Genomic DNA, 23,691 nt, shown 5'->3' on the forward strand with positions numbered 1-23,691 from the left:
AGTGATGCAAATAGGACCATGATGAACAAGGTCACTGAATATTTGGGTTGGGGAAATCCTGAAAAGGACATAGTTCAAGATGACCTTACAGACATCCTTGATGAATCCCCTCCCCCTCCAAAGAACATGTGTTACCTTTTCATTCAGACTCAAAAATACCATCTTAGAAAATTGGCAAAAGCCTTACACCACTCCTACTGTCAATAAGGAATTGGTAAGGAAATATAGACCATCAACTGTTGATCCTGAATTTCTCTCCAGACACCCTACTCCTGGACAGCGCGCTGATACAGGTGTCTAACTCTACTTCTAAGGCAGTTGCATATCCATCCATCCCACCTCATAGGGATGACAAATATGATTTGCTGGCAAAAAGGGTGTTCCCTGCTGGGAGCATGCCTCTCAAGGCCATTAATGCATCTTGTGCATTAGCAAACTATACATTCACATTATGGAGTGACATTTCCCAAGAAGCTGATGACATTCCTGAGGGAGACATGAGGGATGGTTTCAACAACATCATTAGTGTTGGTAAGGAAGTAGCAGGTCAATCGCTCCAGTCTGGTCCACTTTATGGGCTCCAGTACAGTCATTAGGAGGTTTGCATGGCTTCGAAAATCTGGATTTTCTCCTGATGTCCAGTCAAGACTACTGGACATGCCCTTCCATAGGTCCAACCTTTTTGGGGAAAAGGCTGACAACAGCTTAGAGAGGTTCCAGGCTTCTAAGCCAGCTGCTAAATCTTTAGAAGCAGCCTCTGTCAACCACAACAGCAGCAGTATCCACCTTCCCAGGTTTGGAGGCGGTGTTTGTTCGCTTCTACTCTTCTTTTGGACAATGAGGTGGAGGCCAGCCTGTCCAAAGAGGGCAAAGGAGATTTTCACATGGCCTAGGGTATGTGGAGGAAGAGCAGCTCAGGCAGTTACCTCTCACTGCCCTCTGCCACAGCCCCATAACCACTCTGAGCGCTTTGTGCACAGTACTCCGGTGGGAGGCAGGTTGACTCAACATCTGTAAGAATGTCACTACATTACTTAAGATGAATGGGCACTTCAGACAGTGGCTCATGGGCACTGTCTCCCATTTCTAAAAAGCCCCCAGATTGACCCCCATGGAAGCAATCTCTTTCAGAACCAGATCCACTCCATCTGCAGGAGATTATCTCCCTGCTGGAGAAAGGTGTGGTGAAAGGAGTACTCCACCTTTTTTCTGGTTTCCACGAAGGACGGAGGACTATGACCCATCTTGGACCTGAGATGATTGAACAAGTTCCTCAAGAAGGACGGAATCAAGATGGTCCCTGTTTCGCAGATCTCCAGGCCCTTCAGTTCCTGGACTGGATGGGGTCACTTAATCTTCAGGATTCTTACTTTCATGGGCCTATACCGCCCAATTACAGAAAGTAACTGAGATTCGCCATTGGAAGTTCTCACTATCAGTTTCGAGTAATGCCTTTCAGGCTGACCCCCGCCCTGAGGGTGTTCACCAAGTTGATGGTGGCAGTGAATCTAAGGAGGGGGAGGGATTCTCATCTTTCCCTACCAAGATGATTGGCTGATCATAGCCCATTCTTCCAAACAGGTTTGGGAACATCTCAACATTGCCTGTTACTCTCTCCACAAACTGGGCATCTCCCATTTTAAGAAATCCCAGGTGACACCCACCCAAAAGATGCAATTCATTGGAGCGGTCCTGGACTCTTCCTCAGGGAAGGCTTTTCCCCCATAGCCCACCACGAGTTGAGGGCTAAACATATCTTGCACATGGTGACAAAATTTCAGAATGCCCAACATCTACCGGCTTTGGATTTTCTGAGGTGGCTTGGTCTCGTGGCATCCTGCATTTTAATGGTGCCAGAGGCCCTCCTAAGGATGAGGTCTCTCAGATCCCAATAGTCACAATTCTGAGGCAGGATGACTGACCTTCTTTAGGTCCCAAGCAAGGTCACACAGGATCTCCTGTGGTGGGTCTGCGAGGAGAATGTGATGATGGGGGAACCTTTTGGAAACCCTGATGGAGATAAGAGTAGTCTGGATACCTTCCTCATGGGGTGGGGAGCTCACATGAGCGATCTTGCGATCAGCAGTCTTTGCTCCCCTTCGGAATTCAGACTGCACATTAACCTACAAACCTTTTAGAGATGAGGGCAATCAGACAGGCACTGTTGGCCTTTTTGCTGTCCATACAGGGGAAGAACGTCCTGATAATGATGGCGAACACAGTGGTCATGCATTATATCAACAAGAGAGATGGTGTAGGGGTCACTATCAATGGTCTGGGAGGCTCTGGTTTTGGGTGCTACAAAGCAGAATTTCTCTATCAGCTGTTGACCCACCCGGAGAAGAGAACACAACGGCGGATGGCAGGCAGGGCACAGTCTCCCACGAGTGGGAGTTGGCTCAGGAAGTCCTTTTAGAGATCTATGCCCTTTGGGGACCCCTTCCAGTGGATCTGTTCAAGTCCAGTATCAACAGGAAATACAACCTGTGCTGCTCCCGGGAATTTCCTCAGAGAGGAGCTCTGGGGGGCGCGTTCATAGTGGAATGGTAATTTCCACTCCTGTAAATGTTCCCACCAGCACCCGTCATTCCTCGTGTCATCAGGAGGTTGAGGAAGTTTGGGAATTCCATGATCCCGATTGCTCTGGATTGAGCCAGGAGGACATGGTACCTGGACCTTCTAGACCTGTCCATGTGCCCTCCATTCCATCTTCACCAGAGAGTGGACCTGCTCTCACAAGATAATGGCCGTCTTCTTCACCTAGGAATCAGAACTCGGAACCTTCACGCCTCATTTCTGAGACGTTAAGATACAAAGATTGGGACCTCCCAGAAAACGTGATGGAGGTGTTGCTTTCGGCCAGAAGAGCAGCTACAAAAGCACTATACCACTGCCGGTGGAACAGGTTTTTCATCTGGTGTAAGGGTGTTTCTGCTGGTGTAAGGCTGAAGATATTGATCCTTTCACTTGTGATACACCTGCAGTGCTTTCTTTTTTGCTTCCCCTTGCCCCTTGCCCCTTAAGGGTTGAAGGTGGCTACTGCTAAGGGTTAGCTGGCAGCATTATCCATCTTTAAACGCATGCCAGATCAAGGCTCTTATTTTAATATACCCATTGTCATTCAGTTCCTCAAGGAACTGATATTTCCAGCTTGGGATCTAAACCTGGTACTAATATTTTTTATGGGCGCTCCATTTGAACTCCTCCATTCCTGTCCACTCAGGTTATTAACAGTGAAGACAATCTTTCTAGTAGCCATCCCTTCTGACCGCAGGGTGAGTGAGCTACAGGCTCTATCATGTAAACCTCCTTTTCATGTAAACCTCCTTTCACTATATTTATAAGGTGAAGGTAGTCTTGAGGGTTCGCCCCCTCCTTCGTTTCCCAAGGTGCTGTCCGAAATCCATCTGACACCAAAAATTACCTTGTCAGCATTTTAGGAGGAAGAGAGGTTACATAGACTTGACCCAAAAAGGGCTCTAGCTTTCTATATTGACAGGTTGGCAAATGTCAGGCAATATGATTAACTCTTTGTGGGTTATAATGTACAGACTAGATCAGGCCGTTACTAAACAAACTTTATCACGCTGGATCATTCTGTGTTTTTCAGAATGTTATTCTTTAACATTCCTTGAAAATCTAAGGGCACATTTCACCAGAGCAGTGGCAACCTCTTCGGCTCTGCAAAGAGGTGTACCCATGCAGGACATTTGTAATGATGCAACTTGGTCTTAGAGACACACCTTTTCAAAACATTACTCTGGCTGCACACCTTGTCGGGTCAGGACGCTAAATTTGGGAAAGCTGATTTGTACAATATTAACCAGTACGACCAATCCACTGGTCCCACCTCGTTCTATAAAACTTCTATGGGAGTCTATCAAAGATGAGGAGTTGGGGGGGGGGGGGGGGGGAGACGCAATCGATTAGAAGAACAAATTACTTCCCACTGGTAATTGTTTTTCTACTGGATGTTCCTCCCACAGATTCCTCATTGCCCTCCCAGCCTACCCCTCTGAATGTGGGTCAACATTTGTAATATTCTTCTCTTTCAATGCTCATGTAGGTTCTTGTACTCCTCATATCGGCTGTGCAGGAAGAGGGGAAAAAACTAGAACACAGGCAACGGGCACAGTGCATGCTACTTGTGCTATAGTTGACGTCGCGTCCGAGCACAGGAATGTAAACCGCTGAGGGACATTAAATAAACGCTGCACAGTGCCCGCTGCTGTCAAAAATATTTTCGATGGCTGCAAGCAGGATGTCGGTATATCAAAGATGAGGAATCAGTGGGAGGAACATCCAGTAGAAAGAGCATTACTGTTTGGTAAGTAATTGGTTCTTCTCAATACACATCACTGGACCCCATATTCCCCATGCTGACCTCTCTCACCCTTCAACAACCACCCATGAACCCCACACTGTCCCTCAGTGTCGGTACTGAACCGGTTCCTACACTCCTGCATTCTCCACTGCACGCATCATCTCTCAGCCGCACAGTGTCGCTGCTGGTCTTTCAACTCCACACGGTATCATTTGGCCATAAACGTACTGCAGGATTCCGCTATTTGCACCGCAGCCAGTTTGTCAGGATATGGACAGTTATTTGGGATGGGAGAACATGCTGACAAAGAACTGCGAGTTTACCCAAAAGAGTTATTGGACAATTACAAATCCCTGGTACTATAAAAGGAGTAGGGGAAGGTGAGAGACCCCAGAAAGCGCGGAAATGGTTAAGGCCAATATTATCTCATAAACTCTCAATCTTTAAATGGATCCATTGCCTCTAATATATCCTTCATAAGCCATGAAAACAGAAACGGTCAAGTGCACAAGTGAGGAACGGGTTCGAGCAGCAAGAAAGCCCAGGTGGGAAATATAGTTCAGCTAAATTAAAGAATTGAGAATTGCAAAATTTGCACAGAGCGGCTGGGTATGAACTAGAAGAACGGAAGAAAAATGCAACGTGCGGAGTAGCCGGTTTGTGTGGAAGCAAGCCTAAGTGTCCTTGAACTACTGGTCTGTCACCGAAGGCCTAAAAAGAATACTGCCACTCCAGAAGCCATGTTAAAAGAGGAACCCTCTGTGAGTGGTGGTGCATCTTGATTGAGATGGCTACGACTGTCCAAGACCCTTCAAAATTGGCTGCCAGGTAAGGAATGGTTGGCATATATGCACATAATGCCTGCATTGATCCCTGCAAATTGTTGGGTAAGCTGCCTCATAGAATGAGTAATTAATCCCGCTATACCAGGTAAGCCCACACTAAGCTATATGCCAAACCTGGGATATAGCAGCTTTCTGATTTTTTTTAACACCTTCTCTACTGTACAATCTATCACTGAGCACTAAACTATCCCTGCTGCCTGGACTGTATTCTGTGTGCTTATTCAGTGCTCATCACAATCGACCCTACAGTAGTCTCTGCTGAGTTTCATCATCGCTGGGTTTCATACTCTTCCACAAGCCTCTGCTTGAGGCACCTTAGCTGGTGCTTCCTGCTATGCCATCCTGCAACTGTGGGATCCTGCTTCACACAACGTCGCTGGGCCCTCGCTCATTGCTACATCACTGTGGCTGGACTTTGCGGCCTTCTCACTGTGCCACACCATCACTGCCAGATTCCTCTTTTGCATGCCTCCTCAATGGACACCACAATCTCCACGGTCACTTCTGGACTCGAAATTATGCAGATCATAACTGGTTTCTACATTGCCCAACGTTCGCTTTACTAAATAGCCCACTTCTTTCTACTCCTTCCTGCTACACGCTACCATCCCAGAGCTCAATACTCTCACAGCTGGGCTCTAACGGCCCCCTCCGTCGTTGTGGATCACAGTGCCCCATTACAATCGGCTTATTTTCTCTGTATCTACACTGTTAAATGGACTATCAGCACCTCTATGTGGCCTGCTAATGAAACGACTAATAAACAAATGGCCCGTAACATAGCGCTGGCCATTGTCTCTTCTGAACACCAAAGGAGAGCTTCATGTGATATTAAAGTTCTTAATTGAGACACGGGTGTGTTAAATGTTCCAAGGAAAAGAAGCAAGGGTCTGAAGGATAGTTGGAATGAGACTGGTCCTACCATCCTCTACCTGCAGGTGTGCCTGACACATTGTGTGCATAATCAATCTTGTTTATTCGAGTAGTACAAAATTATACATGGAACAATTACAAAACAATTGGATCACAGCAACATTAAGAGCCATACAGATTAAAAGAGTTTTAAACACTTCCTGAGTGCTTCCCTTAAATAGGGTAACGGGCCCAACAGTAGTGTGCATAATATAGTTGGGGCTCTTCCCTTATTGGCCGGAGATAGTAAAGGAAAACCAGGTAATTACTGTGAACAATCCTTTGATACATATTCAAACGTGATCAAAATGCTTTCTGGGATTGTTGTTAATGAACACTAACCATGCACTGGTTTGTGGGCACACACCAGGTGGCTGCTTCTTTAGGCTTGCAATGGGTTCTTCAGCATGTGCTCGGCCATCCCTAAAAATGAAAAGTACAGGGTTCTGCTCTGGGCGGTGGTATGGGTGAGGGAGGGGGAGGAGGTGTAGGGGGAATCGACGACAGCGGGACAGTGCCATCTGTCACAAGTCGCAATCGTATCTTTCCCTACCATAATAGAAAAATGAAGTGTCATGAGTATTGGTTGCAGGATCGTATGCAGATATTTTAAAGAGGGTTGTCAATGTTGTGGTTATCACTGATGTACTGTGTCTTGGAGCCTAGGTTTTCTCTGTGTGCAGTGTTCATATATTTTGTTTTGCAACAGGTTCAGAAGATGATCTAAACCCCGTTATGGCAGATCTGAGAAGGACCTCAAGTAAACCAAAACCCTCCAAAAGTCTAGAGGACCTTTCGTCAGCCTCATCAAGTGAGAACATGGCTCTCGCGCCATCCCATTAACCCTGTTTTTCCAGTCTCTTTACAAAGGATCTCCATTCATTAACCATTTTCTCTATTTTGGAGCATACTTTGGGTCCATGTATGACAAAGAACTCCTAACATTCGCTAGATAATGCATGTGACTTGGCGTGTGGATTGGCTGCCGCCCGTGTTGCCAGACAACCATTGGAGTGGCTGCTTCTGCCCCTTCTTCCTGTCCTACTTATCCTTTGCACTTTTCTAATTGTCCATTGACACTTGAATGCCCTTTTGCAAGTTTGTGAGCAGAATCGAGTATGAGTGTTGTGTGTTTCTCTTTCCAGTAAATGACGTGCGTCCAAACAAGTGGAGTCTGGCAATATATATGTAATAACTATGGAGGGTTTTCTGGTGAGGTTGTAGTTGCATTTTCTTCAATAAATAGATTGTTCGTGAAGAGTTCAAGTAGGGCAACTATCCTGGCAACAAAAAAAGTTAATTAGATTGAGAAATGACTATTAAATCTGAAGTGGCAGCATGTAGGGAGGGATTGACGAGATATGCTGGTCTTTGAGGCCATTTAGTGCACTGTCTAATGCTGCAACATTGACAAGGATCAATTGAGAAAGATTCTCTTTTAATGATTACTAGCAGATATTGCTGGCGTTACCCCACTAACAAGTGGCCAAACCTTTCATATGGTTTTCCACCTGCTAACAAGAGACATAAGAATTGGTTAAATACTTCTGTATAGTCATACATGTACATACTTGGTAATTGTTAACATTGCCACTGAACATGTCAGCATACACAATGTTGCATGTTTTTCCAGCAGAGGCAAGAAAAATATTACCTCTGCTTGCCTGGCCCATTTACTTTGAAGTCTTCTATGACGTTGATCTGGTGTCTCTTGCTGTCGTTTTGAAGCATGTCTAGCTGGATCGTGCTGTTGTCTATTTTGCCTTTCTTCTGCTGTATTTGTGCAGCCTGTCTGGCTGCCTCCGCCTGTTGTCTGGCTCGTCTCTGTTCTAGTGTCTCCAAACGTAGATAGTCTCTTGGGTTACATGATTATTTATTTTTATTTGTTCTTTATTTATTTTATTGTGCATTTGTAAGGCGCTTATACATCAAGTAAATTACATGTTTTTTAACACTGGGAATGTGCACTTCTAGAGTGCCTGGATTTTCTTCTTAAAATCCCAGATTCCTTTTACTAATCTGTGGTGCATTTATAGCTTTTATTGTGGTAGTTTGTCAATTTTCCAAGATTTCTTGTACTAATCATTGGTGCGTTTTCAGTTTGTTTTATGGTTAAGTAAACAGCTATGGTTTTTTATTTAGCAAAATTAGCTTTGTTTAGCCACCCGCGGAACCACTTAAGCACATTTTAAATTAAGCCAAATAAATTGTATCCGCCAACGGCGCCACTTTAGCAACTTTCACCCATGCCATTAGATTCCTAGTAAACATTTGCCCTTGTTTGACCCCTTTGGAGGTAAAAATCTGATTTGTTCGAAAGAAATCGATCGAATGGTACATTAGACCGATTTCGGCCAGTATCATTCCATCACTACCGAACATGCACACTGGGAGTTGTGGGGGTGTCCCCGCTCCTAATGTTCGTGTTTTTCTGACATTGGGGGTTGCGTGGGTGTCCCCGCTACCTCGACATCTGAACCAGGGGACCCAAAAAGAAAAAAAAGGGATCCTGCAGCGTCTGATCCTGCCCGCGTAAGAGGGATGGAACTGGCACTGCAGGTTTCAGGAGACGAAAACGTAAATTGAAACTGAAAACTTATTATAAACAATGAATCGCTCAACACAGTTGGATATTAAACTTATTTTATTGTTTATTTACTGTATTATCATCGACATAGAAACGGTATGTTCGAGCAATTTTTATTTTGGGCAGTTCACCCACGAACAGATAATACACATAAAAACCACCCAAATCCCTTTGGAGCCCTCTAAATAGTTCCCTCTCAATCTCTATAGCGGACCGACATGCAGACAGATACACTTTTAAAAATGTATAATGGATTATTATAAGGGTATTTATTGAGCATGGACCTAGCTTTGGGAAGCAACAAGAGTGCTTTAGAAATCTAATACAAGGGGGTGTGAGCTAGTTTGGGAAGGGAGGGTGGGCAATTTGGCAGCCAGGGATTTACACGCAACCGGAGGAGAAAACAGTGGTGAGCAGATCGCCAGGTAACAACAGATATGTTTTAAAGTAGCAGGCTAACATTTAGAATAAGTAAGCCAACATGATCAACTGGGTTCTAGGTAGATAAGAGTCTAGACTCTTATTGTGGAAAAACAGAATGTCGCTGATATTTCTGTTAGTAACAGGCTGGTGGTACAACTTGAAAGGTGTTTTATCAAAAAGTTCATGATCGGGCCAGAGAAAGCATTTGTTTCAAAAATATATATTTAATTTGTATTGTATTTTATTCCTTACATCGCAGACCTAGCTCAAGAGCAGCAGAGCACTGTACACCAGTTTGGGCTGACCTATTTTAACAGTAGAACATTGCTATGAGCTGTGGTCTGGCGTCCATTTTGTTTAGTCATTGGTTATAAAACGTTGATCGGGCATTGTACAGAAAGCTACTTTGGAAGGGACGTACAGACCTTGGAGAAAAGATTGGAACAGTTTAAAGAAGTTGTAGACTTAACAATTGATGGAAAATCGGTTTTATGTATTTTTAAAGAAGATAAAATGAAAACCTTCATAAGGTAAAATGCATAACTGAGACAGAAAAGTATGATGCATATAAAACCAGGAGCCCATCAGGTGTAAGACACTGCACGCTCCCTGCAAACTCTAAGAAGATAGAAGAAAGTTAATAGGAAGAAGTACAGAAGTAACTCTATTCGTGGGGTCTAGCTATAGGTCCATGCAATATTTCAGAGTCTACAGTCTGTATCTGAGGAGAAAGACTGAATAGCTTAGGGAATGGAAGCTGTGCCAGAGTTGCATAGGAGGGCAGCTGGAGCCTGTGTTCTTGGATTGCCTGAGAGCAGATAAATAGCTGCTAGGTGCTGAGCATTCAGCATCAAGAGGGACTAGTTCCAACACAAAGGGCTCCTTAAGTGTGGCATTCTGAGTGTTCGCGGAACACCACTCTAACCCAGTGGGACTGTGCTTAGTCTAACCAGCTCAGCCGTTAAATGTACCTGATATAATCAATATTTTAGTTAAGCCAAAAGCAAGATATCAGTCTATTTTGGACTATATTTTGATGTGACTCTCTACTTTTCGAATTTTGATTTTCAAAGAGGCACTAGAACTGTTAAATTAGCCTTGAAAAGGGCATATAAGAGGCGAAACACATGTCAGCTGAGTTGCAATTGTTTATTGTGGTAGCTTGGACACAATTTATTAATGTGAAAATGTGCAATACATCGCTAATATCACACGTATTTGTGGATCTTTGAACTTTCCTAGTCGAAGGCACACATTTTGACCAGAACACCTCTGTGCTCAGTATTTTTAAGGGGGACTTAACTATAGTTTAGCAATGCTGGGGGAGATTGGGGCAACATTAAATCTAAAGAAGAGCACTCAATAGGCATCAACATGTTTAGTAGCAAGGAGCCACCTTCTCCATTCCTGGAAATCACCAGTGGTGCCAAAGTTGACCTAATGGGACGAGAAAACCAATAGGATACAGAGATGGATTTCACTCGCACAATCATTTAAGGAAATATAAAGAAATTGGGGTTTGATTGTTGGATATGGAGTAAGAGTATCCAGGTTAGGTAGTGTATGGAGCCCAGCTTAATGTATTTCTGTTCATCAGATGACTCGGAAGTACTATTTTGTGGTAGCTGTAATTGTCGCCTTTTCTTTTCCTGTTAGCTGATTGCGAGCAAGAAAATCTAATTTAAAAAAGAAACTCATTCTGTCACTAACATGCTTTCATATGCGCAACAGAAAGGATACTTGGGCTGACCTTTGCATGCCTGCACTGTGCAAACTCGAAAATCCCTGCAAATTACCACCAACAAACATGGCAGTGAAACGTATTTTTGTAACCCATACTCATATGTTATGAGCTTTGGAGTTCATGGAGAAAGGTAGAATAGTTCGTAATCCAGTCTCTGCTTCGTTGTTAAAGAGGAAGGACGCCTTGCTCTTTAAGAAGGCTGTGGAAGTAGGCCAATCAAATCGATAAGGAAGAGTTTCACTTCCTCTTCAGACTAAAGCCCACACAGCTACAGTGGGCATTTGTTTAGTTAATAATGACACAATATGAAGGATGAAAAGCTGAGAACCTTTCAAGAATTAATAATACTTCAAAACACGTCTTGAACTCCAGAAAAGTACATATTCAAGACCTTCCCCACCGCCCAGATCTTTTCCTCTCTGGTATACTGAGATTGTGTGTGAGAGGGAGTACACAGAACGTGCCTACAAAGAAAAAAAACACACTTTTTCCATCTATTAACGTTCGCTATAGGTTTGAACCCAACATCACCTTTGTTTTCACAGTGCATGGCTGCGGAATGCTATTGAGCTGCTGACTTGCCTTCTTGATTGGCTAAATTATGGGCCCCAGCCTAACCCAATCCCAAGCCAGTAAAGGCCTCGTGATATCTCTGTGTCACATCTGTTTAAATAAATAGAAATACCACTTTATCCCTCGGGTCATAAACATGTCACCAGCATGAAGAGGGAGCTAATTCCTAAGCATAGCAGGTCTGCCATTAAACATACGCTGGCACAGCCGATGCCAGGAGAGACCCTTCATCCAAGTCCTTTCTTTACCTCATTGGGTCAACTCAAACAAGAGCGGGTAGGATCAAACTTCAATGGCTCTTCTAAAGGGGGGTATTTTGGAAACCTGACCACCATTTTGTAATATGTATGACCTTGTCATTAGGAGGATCAGCTGGTTTCTGTTGTGGCTCACCAAGTCTCATTAATAAAACTCATCAAAGAAAAACAATAATTCTTCATATCATATTATTTAATAGAATGCTGCCAGTTACAGGTTCATCCATAAAATGCAATGGATAAAACTACATTATATCAGTGGTATTCAAACTTACTTATACCAGGTAACACATATTGTTTCTGCCCCCCCCCGCACCACCCAAGGATTGGACCCCCCTAGGTCCGAAGAATGTGCAGGGGGGGCCACAGGCTCTTTAAAATATAAGCAGATTGTCTACTACTTATATGTTCTTTTAAAAGCAGTCATCTTAATCCTTTTTTTATTAAAAAGTCATCTTAATCTCTGTAAAGAGCCTGAGGCCCCCGTGGACATCCATCAGGCACCCATAGGGGTGCCAGCCTCTCAGTTTGAAGACCACTGCCTAATATCCACATTCTGTGACGTAGGACCGTAAGGTATAGGACATTAAACATATGTCCCTTGCTGTATTGGCAAGGTTACTTAAATGAGTAAGACGTGTATTGCATTTGGCTACATTTAATTTGAAAATGGTGCCCCTATTTTGTTTGATTGCAAATGCAATTAAGCAGTACTTGTTGTTTAATTCTAATGTTCAGCTTTTACTATTTATTATTTTTCTTTTTTAATGTTTTTTATTGAATATGCCTACATTTCAGAAACTTGGCAAATGCAATCCACTGATGTTTTCTATCACTTGTCATCCACTAACCATTTAACTACAAGAGGCCAAAGAAGAACCAAACTACATCCGATTTCAGGGGTTGCCAATGAATCGTCAAATTAAATATATATATATATTTTGGCAATCCTATTTTATTTTTATCGTTTTCCCGGAAAAGTAAGAGAAAATTGTAAATAGCATTCTATTTTTCCTTTTTGTACTTATTTTTCTAGAAAATAAAACATTCCCACAGTTATGCAAATATGACTGTAAACAAAGTTTCTACAGTTGTTTTACAGAAAAATAAATAAAAGGTTTTAGATGCGTTATTTAGGATTTGTGCTAGGGTTTAAATTGTGAAAAACCTACCTTCACTTCCGGGGTGGTTTTCCAGCTTTGTGTCCAGTCAGCCAAGTAAATGAAATGTCCCTGTTTGAGTTGCCACATTTTTCTTGCAGATTATTCTGCAATTCTATCATAGACATAATAGAAAAAAAATACATTTGCAATTTACCTGCAGAACCATGACCTCTATCGTATGTTCCAGTCAACGTTTCAATGTTGCATATCATTAATAAAAAAAATGTTTTTATCATTAAAGCGCACAGATGCCTCTTGGCTTGTCGCGCTATATAAGTAATAAAATAAATAAATAAAATAAGTGCACTGGTCGCTTTCAGCAAAGAGAGTTAAAGCCCAAATCACTAAAATAACCGATGTTCCCGTCTATGCTCTGACCAGCGTAAATTATCACCTTCTGTGGTTGTAACTTCCTACTGGATATTCATAGTGGCCCATGCCCACGAAATTAAGAACGTACACCTTTTTGAACGTACACGCTCGATTTCCTATCCCTAAAGCAAAGGCACTGGCAAATGTAGTCTTGTAGGGGCATAATACACACAATGTATATGCTAGCATGCAAACTTTAAGCATTGTCAGCATGTAAGCTATGCAATGCATAAGTGTTTACAAAAAAAAGATGCAGAACGTCTGCATTTTTTTATTGGCTGCAAATATGTTCCCATCGCCATTTGCACTTCCTACACTCACTCTGACACTGGACAGGACAGGATGCACTTCCCTACACCCATTGCATCACTGACATCTATCTCTGTGAGGTGCAAGATACATGGCGGTAAGTGTGGCAAATGCAAGCACCCACCAGCTGCACTGCCCTCCCTTCCTCTGTCCCTGAAACAGGCCCTGGCACCCCCAGGTGTGCGTTACTTGCAGCAAGTTATCCCTTGGATACTCTTGCTTCTGTAATTTATGCAGAAACTGAGCATGAATCTGTTTTTGTGAATTGCTTGTTTCTATCTTTGTGAAAAGCATACAAGTTAGGTATGACTTTTCCATCTTCAAGTCAGACTTGCAGATGGAAAAGAGCTTTCTGACGCCGGCCTACAAACATCCGTCTGACCCTGGCCAGTTGAATGCAGCTTGCGCTCCGCCATCTTGTTCTACTTTCTCCGAGGTTGGTTGTTGGAGTCGTTGGCCAGAAACAGTGAGGGATTCAATGCGTTTTACCATCTTTCAATAGTGTGTTGAAATGGTTTGATGTACCCTGAACACAAATGAGGCAAAGGCCTTCTTCGCGGTTGGATCTTGGGAACAGATTAAGGTTTTGGGCAACCACAGCTCCACTGCACAACTTACTTTTCCCCATGTTATGTGGCTCGTAGGTTGTCCCGGGTTTGTTAATTTGTACTTGCAAAGAGCCACAAAAGGTTTAAAAAATTAAGCTTGTCGATTGATGTTAATATGAAATGGACTCGAAGGGTGGAGCCCTTTGATGATGGAGCTCAGGATTGAGGTGGCATGGCAACAAAGACTGAATTGATGTTCTGCTATTGCGCTTGCTACTAATACCTACTACTAATCTCTAAGGATGCAGGGTCAGCATCGCTGCTTTGAAGTCGAGCTCGATTTGACTGTCAAACCCTACAGGCTGTGCTGCTTCCTCGCAATATTGTGGCCCGCTTTAGAACACGAGTGTTTCAGATGAAGTGCTAACGTCTTACACTCTCTTTCTTTCGCACAGAACCAGCAAAAGTAGATTTGCCAAGAGAAGAGTCTGTCCGTAGTAATGAACATGGTAAATATGCCCGTTGCGTAAAGCTCCTTTTTAACACCATATCCTGCCCAGCTTCGGTGAAGTTTGTATTGCACCACAAATTGGTGGCATGGATCTACACTGGCTCATTGAGAATCTCAGTGGAGCAAGGGTACATGTGGTCTTTTGTGCTTATTAAAATGTATTGGCAGGGATGAAGCAGACCTGCATGTGTGCATCAGCGCACCATGCAGGCAGTTCAATAAGGGGGGGAAACCTCCCAAGGGTTCAAACAGGGGGTAAAAGTCCTTTGCATATATAATGGTTTAGGTTGTGTTGGTGCCTGCCGGTGGTCCTCGTGGGCAATGCTAAGTGACCTTCTCAGTATGAGCAATGAGAAGATGCCTATTGAGAGTGGTTGTGCATAATGTTATCTAAGGAAAATTTAACAAAATCCTGTATCCTTGATTAGATTTGTCCCACAAGGGCAGTCAGTTAGGTATATTATGGGATTTTCTCAAATGGAACCGAACATGTCTGAAGGTTAAGGTGACGTGTGACAATACACAGTATAGCATAATTCAGGAGAGTTGGAGAAGGCGGCCAAGGTCGACACAGACAGAAGTCTGAAAATAGAAACCTATGATGACACACTAAAATGCACCAAACCAGAGGAACTATTTAGTTAACGGCCAGTCTTTAGTGGAAAAGTCTATGGTCCAAGTTGGAAGTGAGTGACCGGGACTGCTAACGGAGCACTCTGCTTTCCTGTGACTGTACGCGAGAAGAACATTCAGTCCTGTTTTTTCCCCTTTTAGATTCTGGGATTTACACTACCTCCCCCCCATATGAAATTCAGCAAAACTACAAGTCGCAGATTTCCAAGCAAACACAGGACTAGATGGTCTTCTCACACAGGGGGGCCAGGGGAAACTTGAGAGCTCTGTGATAACTGTGGAGCTTGACCCTATTGGGAAAAGTTACTTTCAAATGGAGCTGGGAGAGGTGAAGGTAGTGGATCTTGGTCGAACTGTACAAAGGAGCGAAGGCCTCGTTCTTCCAAAACAATGTCCTTTGCTGAAACAAGTTCTCAAACTGGACAGGGTGGGTGACCCAGGACTGATTCTCTGTGGTGAAGTAGTCGAACCATCACATGCTGGGGACCGGCTGGTCTCATTCTGGCGTCTTCTCAGTATAGAGTGGGATTCCCGTGCGATAGGGTGGTGAGAGTCCCATGGGAACCAACTTCTCACTTTTAAGGAGCTCGAGATGAATGTATTGGGGAAGCTATTGGCCCTTCAAGGACGAGATTGCGCGATGAGAGCAGCTATGATCGCGTCAAACTAGGTGTGTATCCAAGGTATAGTTCCTTGATTTTTGTAAAAAAAAAAATTGGGAGTTTATTTGGATAATTTCAAATGCAATTGATCTTTATACAGTGTTGGCATGACGAGTGTAACTGAAGATATTCCTACTGCGCATGCGCTAAATCGTAACCAGGCAACTGATTCAATTGCGTAGACAAAACAAAGCAGGTTGTTCAGAGGGCATTTAAGGCTCAACTATGTGTTTGTAAGACAGTAGGCAAGAAATACCATTGCTGTAACTTTCTTCAGTTATACTCGACATGCCAACACGCTGGCAACTATCGTTTTCCCTCGCCTCTTATGGGAGGTTTTAGGAAGAGACTTTTTCATACAGACATATCCTACCTAGGGTAAACCGCTGTCCGCCTTTTTTTACTGTAAACTACGTGTTTTGTAATAATCTCTAAACGCAGTAGTTCACTTGGAAGAATCACCTTGTTAAGAAAGCAATCCCCTTTCTTTAAAAACGTATTACTGTGCACTAATAGGGGCAAAATATTTGAGTCTTGTATTATCTAAACTGGGGGGTTTTCTTCAATACAAACATAAATGACAGCTCACTTTACTTAATCACCACAATAAGCAGCTATGTATTATATCTATGTCTGCATTTGTTGTTCAGCTCAATATTGAACTCACAAATAGGTCGGTAAGACACACTTACCCACGTATGTTGTCAGTAAGGCACACTTACCTCATATACCTCATTGACAGAAGGTCCATACCCGCAAGCAGGACTGGCACCAGCATCTGATGTTGAGCCCATATATGCGGTCCTCCATCTTTCCAATAGAACCTACATTCGCATACTTGTGTCAAAAAGGGTAAGTCTAATCATTTTCCACTAGACAAATTATTCACAAACCAATTCTTATCATGTTGCAAACATATTAAATTCATATCTTTATTCTTTCCTCTCTTTTCTCTCTTCTTGTAACCCAAACTTTACTTTGAATTTCTTGACACTTTCATTTTCTTTCATTTAGTCACTTGTTTTCCCCCACTTTTCTTTTTTATCCACTCTAGATACAATCTTGTATTTTTAGAACTTCATTGAAAATTGCTAATAAGTCGGAATTTTGTCAGCATCTTAAACCTTCAATTACCCATCCATTTCCACCCGATGAGCCACCACTCTACCTGCTGGTGAAACACGTGTAGAGGACCAAGAAATCAAGGATACTTCCAATCCAAATCTGTATAAAGATTATTTGCATTTGAAATTATCTAAATAAACTCAAAACATTTTTTTTACAAATAAAACAAGTGATTTTACCTTGGATACAAACCTAGTTTGGCGCGGTCATAGCTGCTCTCATCTCACAATCTCTTTCTAACTCTTGGGCATTCTATAAAGGCAAGGTGGACCAGTGGAATGGGTGAAACAAAGTCTTAGCTCAAATATAAATTAAAATTTTAATAGTTCATGAATACAAATTTCACATAATTAGTACATGTATGATATAAAATCATAAAACCAAATAATTTCATCAATTCAACATTTGTATCTCAAACGATCATTCTCAATCCTATACTTTCACATTCAAACCATCAACAATAAAACCAATTTGGCATGTCAAGGCAGTGTGAACTACTGCTAATCATATAATCTTCCTTAGTTTTTGCATATACTCATGACCCGGTCCATAGTATCAGGTGTCAAATGTCTGGTGTTTTTTTATTAATCCAGATGCACACTATGAATCGTCGACATGTGTTTTGGTCACAAAGACATTCTTTAGGACGTAGGGCACCAAGTAATTACTCTGCCCTTCTTGGAAGCGTATAGGCCAATGTTCATTCCCCAAGAGCCTATTCGAGGGTAAGCGAGTTGACCAGCGGAACAAAGTCTTCACTTAGAACAAAGTGTTCTAAGCCCACGTAGTGACGTTCGTGTGTTCATATTGAGAGAGTGTTCGTTCTCCACGTTTGTTACACACAAGAGGAGAGAGATGTGCCGCCGGAGTGTTTTGAATGTTACGAGCTGTTGCCGTGGTGTAGACCTGGCTCAGGTCTGTGGATGGATCCATAGCTGAACCAACCAGACACAGTAATTGGAATATAATTGTGGACTGTGCTGAAGGCATGCAGATTTCCTATCACATAAATCAGCAGTGATTGATGTCTAGAATGTTCTAGAGTCCCGTGGAGGATTGATTCCGCAAGTCAACTCGGTGCTTGAATGGAGTCTAAATATTTTAGGGCATGGCAGGACCCAAAAGGTGCCACCCACCATGCGATAAATTCCACTTGTTGATATTTGATATTCCATTTGTTGATTTTGATATTGCTTTTGGTTGCTGGTGGGAAGCTGGGAAGTCAGGAAGCTGGTCTTCAAACCCCCCTTTTCTCTTTCATAGTGGGGAGTAAAGGAATTCTGGTATCCGTGGACTTTAATTGCAGCGCCTTCCTTTCTGGTGCACCTTGCCCCGCAAGCAAAAGTGGTTGTTTTGGTTGTTGAAACTGAGTGAACCTCCTTTAAGTCTTTGGTGATCTCAAAAAAAATCACGGGTCTCCCAGCAATGACAAAGATGAACTGGGAAGGGATTTCTTGGTGTGGACAGGACGTCTGACGGGAAGCCCTTTAAAAACGTATAAAAGGAGCATGGGGCGTGTGTTGAAATGTTCAAAAGCCTTTTGTAGTAACAAAATGGCTACAAGCAAGGGCGGGATGGGGCAAGTGGGGTCTGTTTATCTGAAGCACTGCTAGTTTGGGACTGGAAACCCCACCCAAAAACAAGGCACCGGGTGTCTTGTTTTTGGGTGGGGTTTCCAGTCCCGGGTCCAGGAGGGTGTGTGGGCTACTGAGCCTCTCAATAGGGACATAGAGTTGCAAACAGGATAACAAGTAGTCTTCAGTATCTGTGATTCATCAAATGCACGTGAAGATAGAGATTGTGTAGCATCAACGTTCTTCATGAATATTTCAATGTAGCACCAGTTTGCCCGCTGTCTCAGAAGACGGTTTATATCGAGTTCATTTAAATATGTGCAGGCAAAGGCATTCCTGGATGTGTGCTCTACCATGGGCACTACATACATGTGTACTTGCCCGTGCGTGATGAAGGTAGTGGCCCAGGTGTGCTGCCACGGTGCATGGCAGTCCAGGCCTTGTGAGGGCAGTGTGGCTGGCGCATGATGCGGGCCACAGGGCGGGTGCTGTGGCCACAGAGCATTGCTGCAAGTCTGCACTCCTCCGGTAATGTGTGCTTGTGGTGTTCTCGTATGGTACATATATAGGCGTATCCCTTGCTGACCTCAGAGAAGAGCACACAGCTGCTCCTTAAGGCCTCATTTACTAAATGTTGGTTGTAAGTGCTTAAGCTTGACTAGTGCGCAGTCCTTGTGCAGCTTGGTTACCTCTCACACGTTGCTGTTGGATGCCTTTTTATGGTTGATGCGCATGCACTTGTTTATTGGGCACTGGTGTTTGTACGCATCCTTCACTGAACTGAGAATGCTACATTCAACAAGTGTCAGCCCAGTCCTTTAAACTAGACTAGTCTTTCTCTTCAGTGGGTTCCGCTTAAGGCTATGTTGGGAGTTCCAGGGGGGGAGGGGGTCAACAACATAAGCCCCAAGCAAGGTAGAAATGTTAAAAGTGGAGGTTGCAGAGTTGCAAAGGTGTGGAATGTGGGTTGCTACAGGAAATTGGCTTTATATCAATGAGCATTTTGAGATCCCTTATTCTATCTGTTTCATTTGCAATTAACATTTCCATTATCAATGTTTCACTTTTAAGAAGAAGAGAAAGGAAATCAGCAGGAAGCATTTTATGAAACTATTCCCAACAGTGAGTAATCATCGAAATAAAAATAAAATACTTGTATAACCCACTACTACTACTACTACTACTACTACTACTACTACTACTAACTGCAGGCATTCATTTTGTGAGCAGCTAACCCAACCAGCCCTAACAACGGGTGAATCTTTCTTATAACTCCTAACTTCTCCAATGTCAGGCGTGAGTACCTCTCTTAGTCCTAACATTATTCTTTTTATTCTAGTAGTTTTGCCACTGTAAATACAGGACTACATGTCCCATAATGCAATGGTCGAAAAAGAGGACGGTATGGGCTACTCACGCCGAACATGTGGAATCTTGAGCTATGTTCTCTTCAGCTAAGTTCTTAGTGCTTGCAAGTGTCTGTCTCTTGTCAAGAGACTGTGTAGGTGTTCCTGTGGTGTTTGCATGTGAGATAAGCAATGTGTTTATTCATACACATAAGTTAAGTTTGAGCACCGAGCTAGTGAATGCCGCTTGTGGTAAATGCCATTTAAAGACCAATTCCTTGCATTGGAAATGAATTTGAAGTTGGTAGCACCAGTATAGCCTCATTTGCTGCTTGTAGTTCCAGCATAGTCCCCCCACATCCCCGCTGTTGGTGCTCTAGGCAGCTACCAGAAGCTGCCATGCCATAGAGCAAGCCCATTTGGGGCTCCAGACTGGAGTTACTTTGGCCTAATTGAAGCCTTTGATGTTGCTTATCTGCGTACAAAAGGAACTCCCACAGAAGACAGCAAATCAAAATAGCTGGTGGACGTCCTTGCGATGTTATCCCTGCGTACAAAAGGAACTCCCACAGAAGACAGCAAATCAAAATAGCTGGTGGACGTCCTTGCGATGTTATCCGTTGCAATCTGGTGCTGCAATGAGGTCATACCTGGCTTTCCCACACGCATGCATGCATGTACTTTGTTCATGAGTTGTCTTTCTTCAAGATATCGCTTTACTCTTTGCATGAATGACAAGATCATGTCTAGGTTACCGGAGTTCGGCCTTATGGGGCATTATATACATAATTGCTGTTCTTGAATTTTAACTTACCTTTTTCCATTTTATGGAACAAATATTCTTTTAACATAATATGAAAGTGGGTTACCAAGAGCTTCATGCCCCATCCTTAACAGGTCTACTTCAGGTGCCTAGCGATACAAAGTCCACCAGAAGAACGTTACTTACCTGTAACATTGATTTTCTCTGTCTCATCTTCACAAGCTTCAATACTTTTATAGGTCTGTTTAGGCAATATTCCGAGACGATCATCATTTTCCGTCTGAGACAAAGGAGTGAAAGTTCATGCGCCATTCTATGCAAATCTGCTTCATAATAAAATGCAATAAGCCGAATGGCTGACAGCGGCCCAATGCACATTTGCTGGCTCTTTGATTTCAAATTAAACTTGTGAAACCTCTAATGCTTTTATAAAGGGTCTGGTTGGCTCTAGGATTGGAACCTGCCCATGCTAAGCACCATTTATAGGTTGGAAGGTTTGTTCTGGTGTCGCAAGATCACAGGAGTGGTTAGGGGTTTAGCCAGGACCCCAATTTGGTGCGTATGAGAGGTGGGTTTACTCCTGGTTATCTTGTCTGATTTTCAGTATCAATAATCCTTCTAACACGGTAGTTAGTGCGATACAGGTTCGCTTTTATTGGTGGTTTTTGAAAGATTCCTCTTGATACAATAATTAGTGTGTAGAACACTGTTATGGCATTTTGTGCCTTGGTGCGGTCAGCCGACACGTGTTTCAACCCATAAGGGTCTTTCTCAAGGCTGAACAATATTCAAAGGTGCAAGGTGAAATGTGGTAAAAGACATTTTGTGATCAGCATGTTTAATTAACAACCATTAAACGTGGTGGGTGATGTGTGGTGGTGGTAGGAAATTTAAAAACATTGCATAATTGTACATTGCATTTACAAGTTGGATTATTAACACAGTAGACAGAAGAAAAATGGGGAGAGAGAAAAGAGAGAGGTTAAGCAAGAGCGGTGGGGAGGAGGATGGGCGGAAGGAGGATTGGAGAGATAGGTGGTCTTCTTACCAGGTATGTCTTGCTATGATCCCTAGGTGGGGTTCTTATTGTGTTGTGGGTGGCTGTCCTTATGGCAGTCTAGCTCCTATTGGGCTCTGAAAATAATTCATGAAATAGTCCGTTGTTACAATTGGTAGATGGTTTAGAATTGTATAGTTCGAAGGAGGTGGGCTGAGCCCTTCCTTAGGTATGGCGAGTTGCAGCGAGGGTTAGATCGAGGTGGCATTGCTTACCTTCGTCAGAGTAGTGTCTGTAATGAGTTGCTCCCTGTGGCTTCAGTGGCGAATGATTGCCGCCATGATTATTATACTTGCGCATGCGCCTACCAGCCGTGGTTGGACTGGCGGCGCATGCGTGAGCGTGTAGTGTCCCAGCGGGTGCTAATGCGCGTGCGCGAAGATATAGTGTACTTAGGAGGCAATTGCGCATGCACGAGTGCGAGTTCGCGATACTGGCGTGTGCACAGTTTGATGTTTATCTGATTGGGCCATGGCCCGGTGGATTGGGGTGGTGTGGTTGGAGCCCAGGATGGCAATTCAAGGGGGATCAGAATGGAAGGGTGTAAGTGGTTGTTTGCTAAATTCTGTTGTGAGTGGATAACTCATTTCACGTGTAATTGGAATAGTCATTATGGATGGTCAGTCGTGGCTTGCCAAGATTATGTCGATGTCCGAACCACCTCGATCTAACCCTCGCTGCAACTCGCCATACCTAAGGAAGGGCTCAGCCCACCTCCTTCGAACTATACAATTCTAAACCATCTACCAATTGTAACAACGGACTATTTCATGAATTATTTTCAGAGCCCAATAGGAGCTAGACTGCCATAAGGACAGCCACCCACAACACAATAAGAACCCCACCTAGGGATCATAGCAAGACATACCTGGTAAGAAGACCACCTATCTCTCCAATCCTCCTTCCGCCCATCCTCCTCCCCACCGCTCTTGCTTAACCTCTCTCTTTTCTCTCTCCCCATTTTTCTTCTGTCTACTGTGTTAATAATCCAACTTGTAAATGCAATGTACAATTATGCAATGTTTTTAAATTTCCTACCACCACCACACATCACCCACCACGTTTAATGGTTGTTAATTAAACATGCTGATCACAAAATGTCTTTTACCACATTTCACCTTGCACCTTTGAATATTGTTCAGCCTTGAGAAAGACCCTTATGGGTTGAAACACGTGTCGGCTGACCGCACCAAGGCACAAAATGCCATAACAGTGTTCTACACACTAATTATTGTATCAAGAGGAATCTTTCAAAAACCACCAATAAAAGCGAACCTGTATCGCACTAACTACCGTGTTAGAAGGATTATTGATACTGAAAATCAGACAAGATAACCAGGAGTAAACCCACCTCTCATACGCTCTAATGCTTTTATGTCTCTAAACTTTGGATCCTACGGATAGCTAGAGATGTCTCCATTTTCTTAGGAGCCAAACAACCCAGCGAGCCTTCATGCAATCTGCGTGTTCTCGCTCCTTGTAGATTTTATGTGCAGAGCCGTGTTAGAGACTGTTCTTGAGTTGCTGTGAGTACGCAAGCATTCTCTCTGCATTTCATAGCTCACCATTTGCCTAAAGTGTCCCTGTGTATTCCTCAGAATCTCATATGTTTTGAAATTGAAATACTATTATTTAGGTTCCACAATGCCTTCATATCCAGATAACCGGTTTTCAGATCCTGAAAAACTCAAACGACTGAGCAAGTCGGTGCCAGACTTTCTGAACGATGAGGTAAGTTGACCATGTACAACAGGATGCTTTATGAAAGCTTCATATCATTTGATTTTGGCTCTTGAAGGGGGGGCTAGTCACATCCAGAAGAGCATTATTGGAATAGAAAGTATGTGTGGTCCATTTTCTGGTATCTGTGAAGGGACTCATAAGCCACTATCATGACTATAATCACATTCTGTCTGTGTTATCTAAATTCTTATCACATTTGGGTAAATTGAAATAGCAGCAT

The 23,691-nt window shown here is 43.1% G+C and overlaps 1 protein-coding gene across 25 annotated transcripts in view; it reads left to right on the top strand.

Moving 5' to 3' along the window:
* SYTL2 (synaptotagmin like 2) overlaps positions 1-23,691 on the top strand; it is a 573,462-nt gene that overhangs the window by 436,436 nt on the left and 113,335 nt on the right. For 16 of the 25 annotated variants that reach the window (XM_069639800.1, XM_069639804.1, XM_069639787.1 and 13 more), the window contains 4 exons: positions 6,791-6,892; positions 14,513-14,566; positions 19,634-19,684; positions 23,365-23,459. In XM_069639800.1, the coding sequence (XP_069495901.1) occupies positions 6,791-6,892; positions 14,513-14,566; positions 19,634-19,684; positions 23,365-23,459 (302 nt within the window). The remainder of the gene's footprint in view (positions 1-6,790; positions 6,893-14,512; positions 14,567-19,633; positions 19,685-23,364; positions 23,460-23,691) is intronic. The other 9 variants (XM_069639806.1, XM_069639812.1, XM_069639791.1 and 6 more) reach the window with 3 other exon arrangements.

Source organism: Ambystoma mexicanum, chromosome 7q, assembly GCF_040938575.1.
Source record: "Ambystoma mexicanum isolate Mex_15411 chromosome 7q, UKY_AmexF1_1, whole genome shotgun sequence".
Taxonomy (NCBI): domain Eukaryota; kingdom Metazoa; phylum Chordata; class Amphibia; order Caudata; family Ambystomatidae; genus Ambystoma; species Ambystoma mexicanum.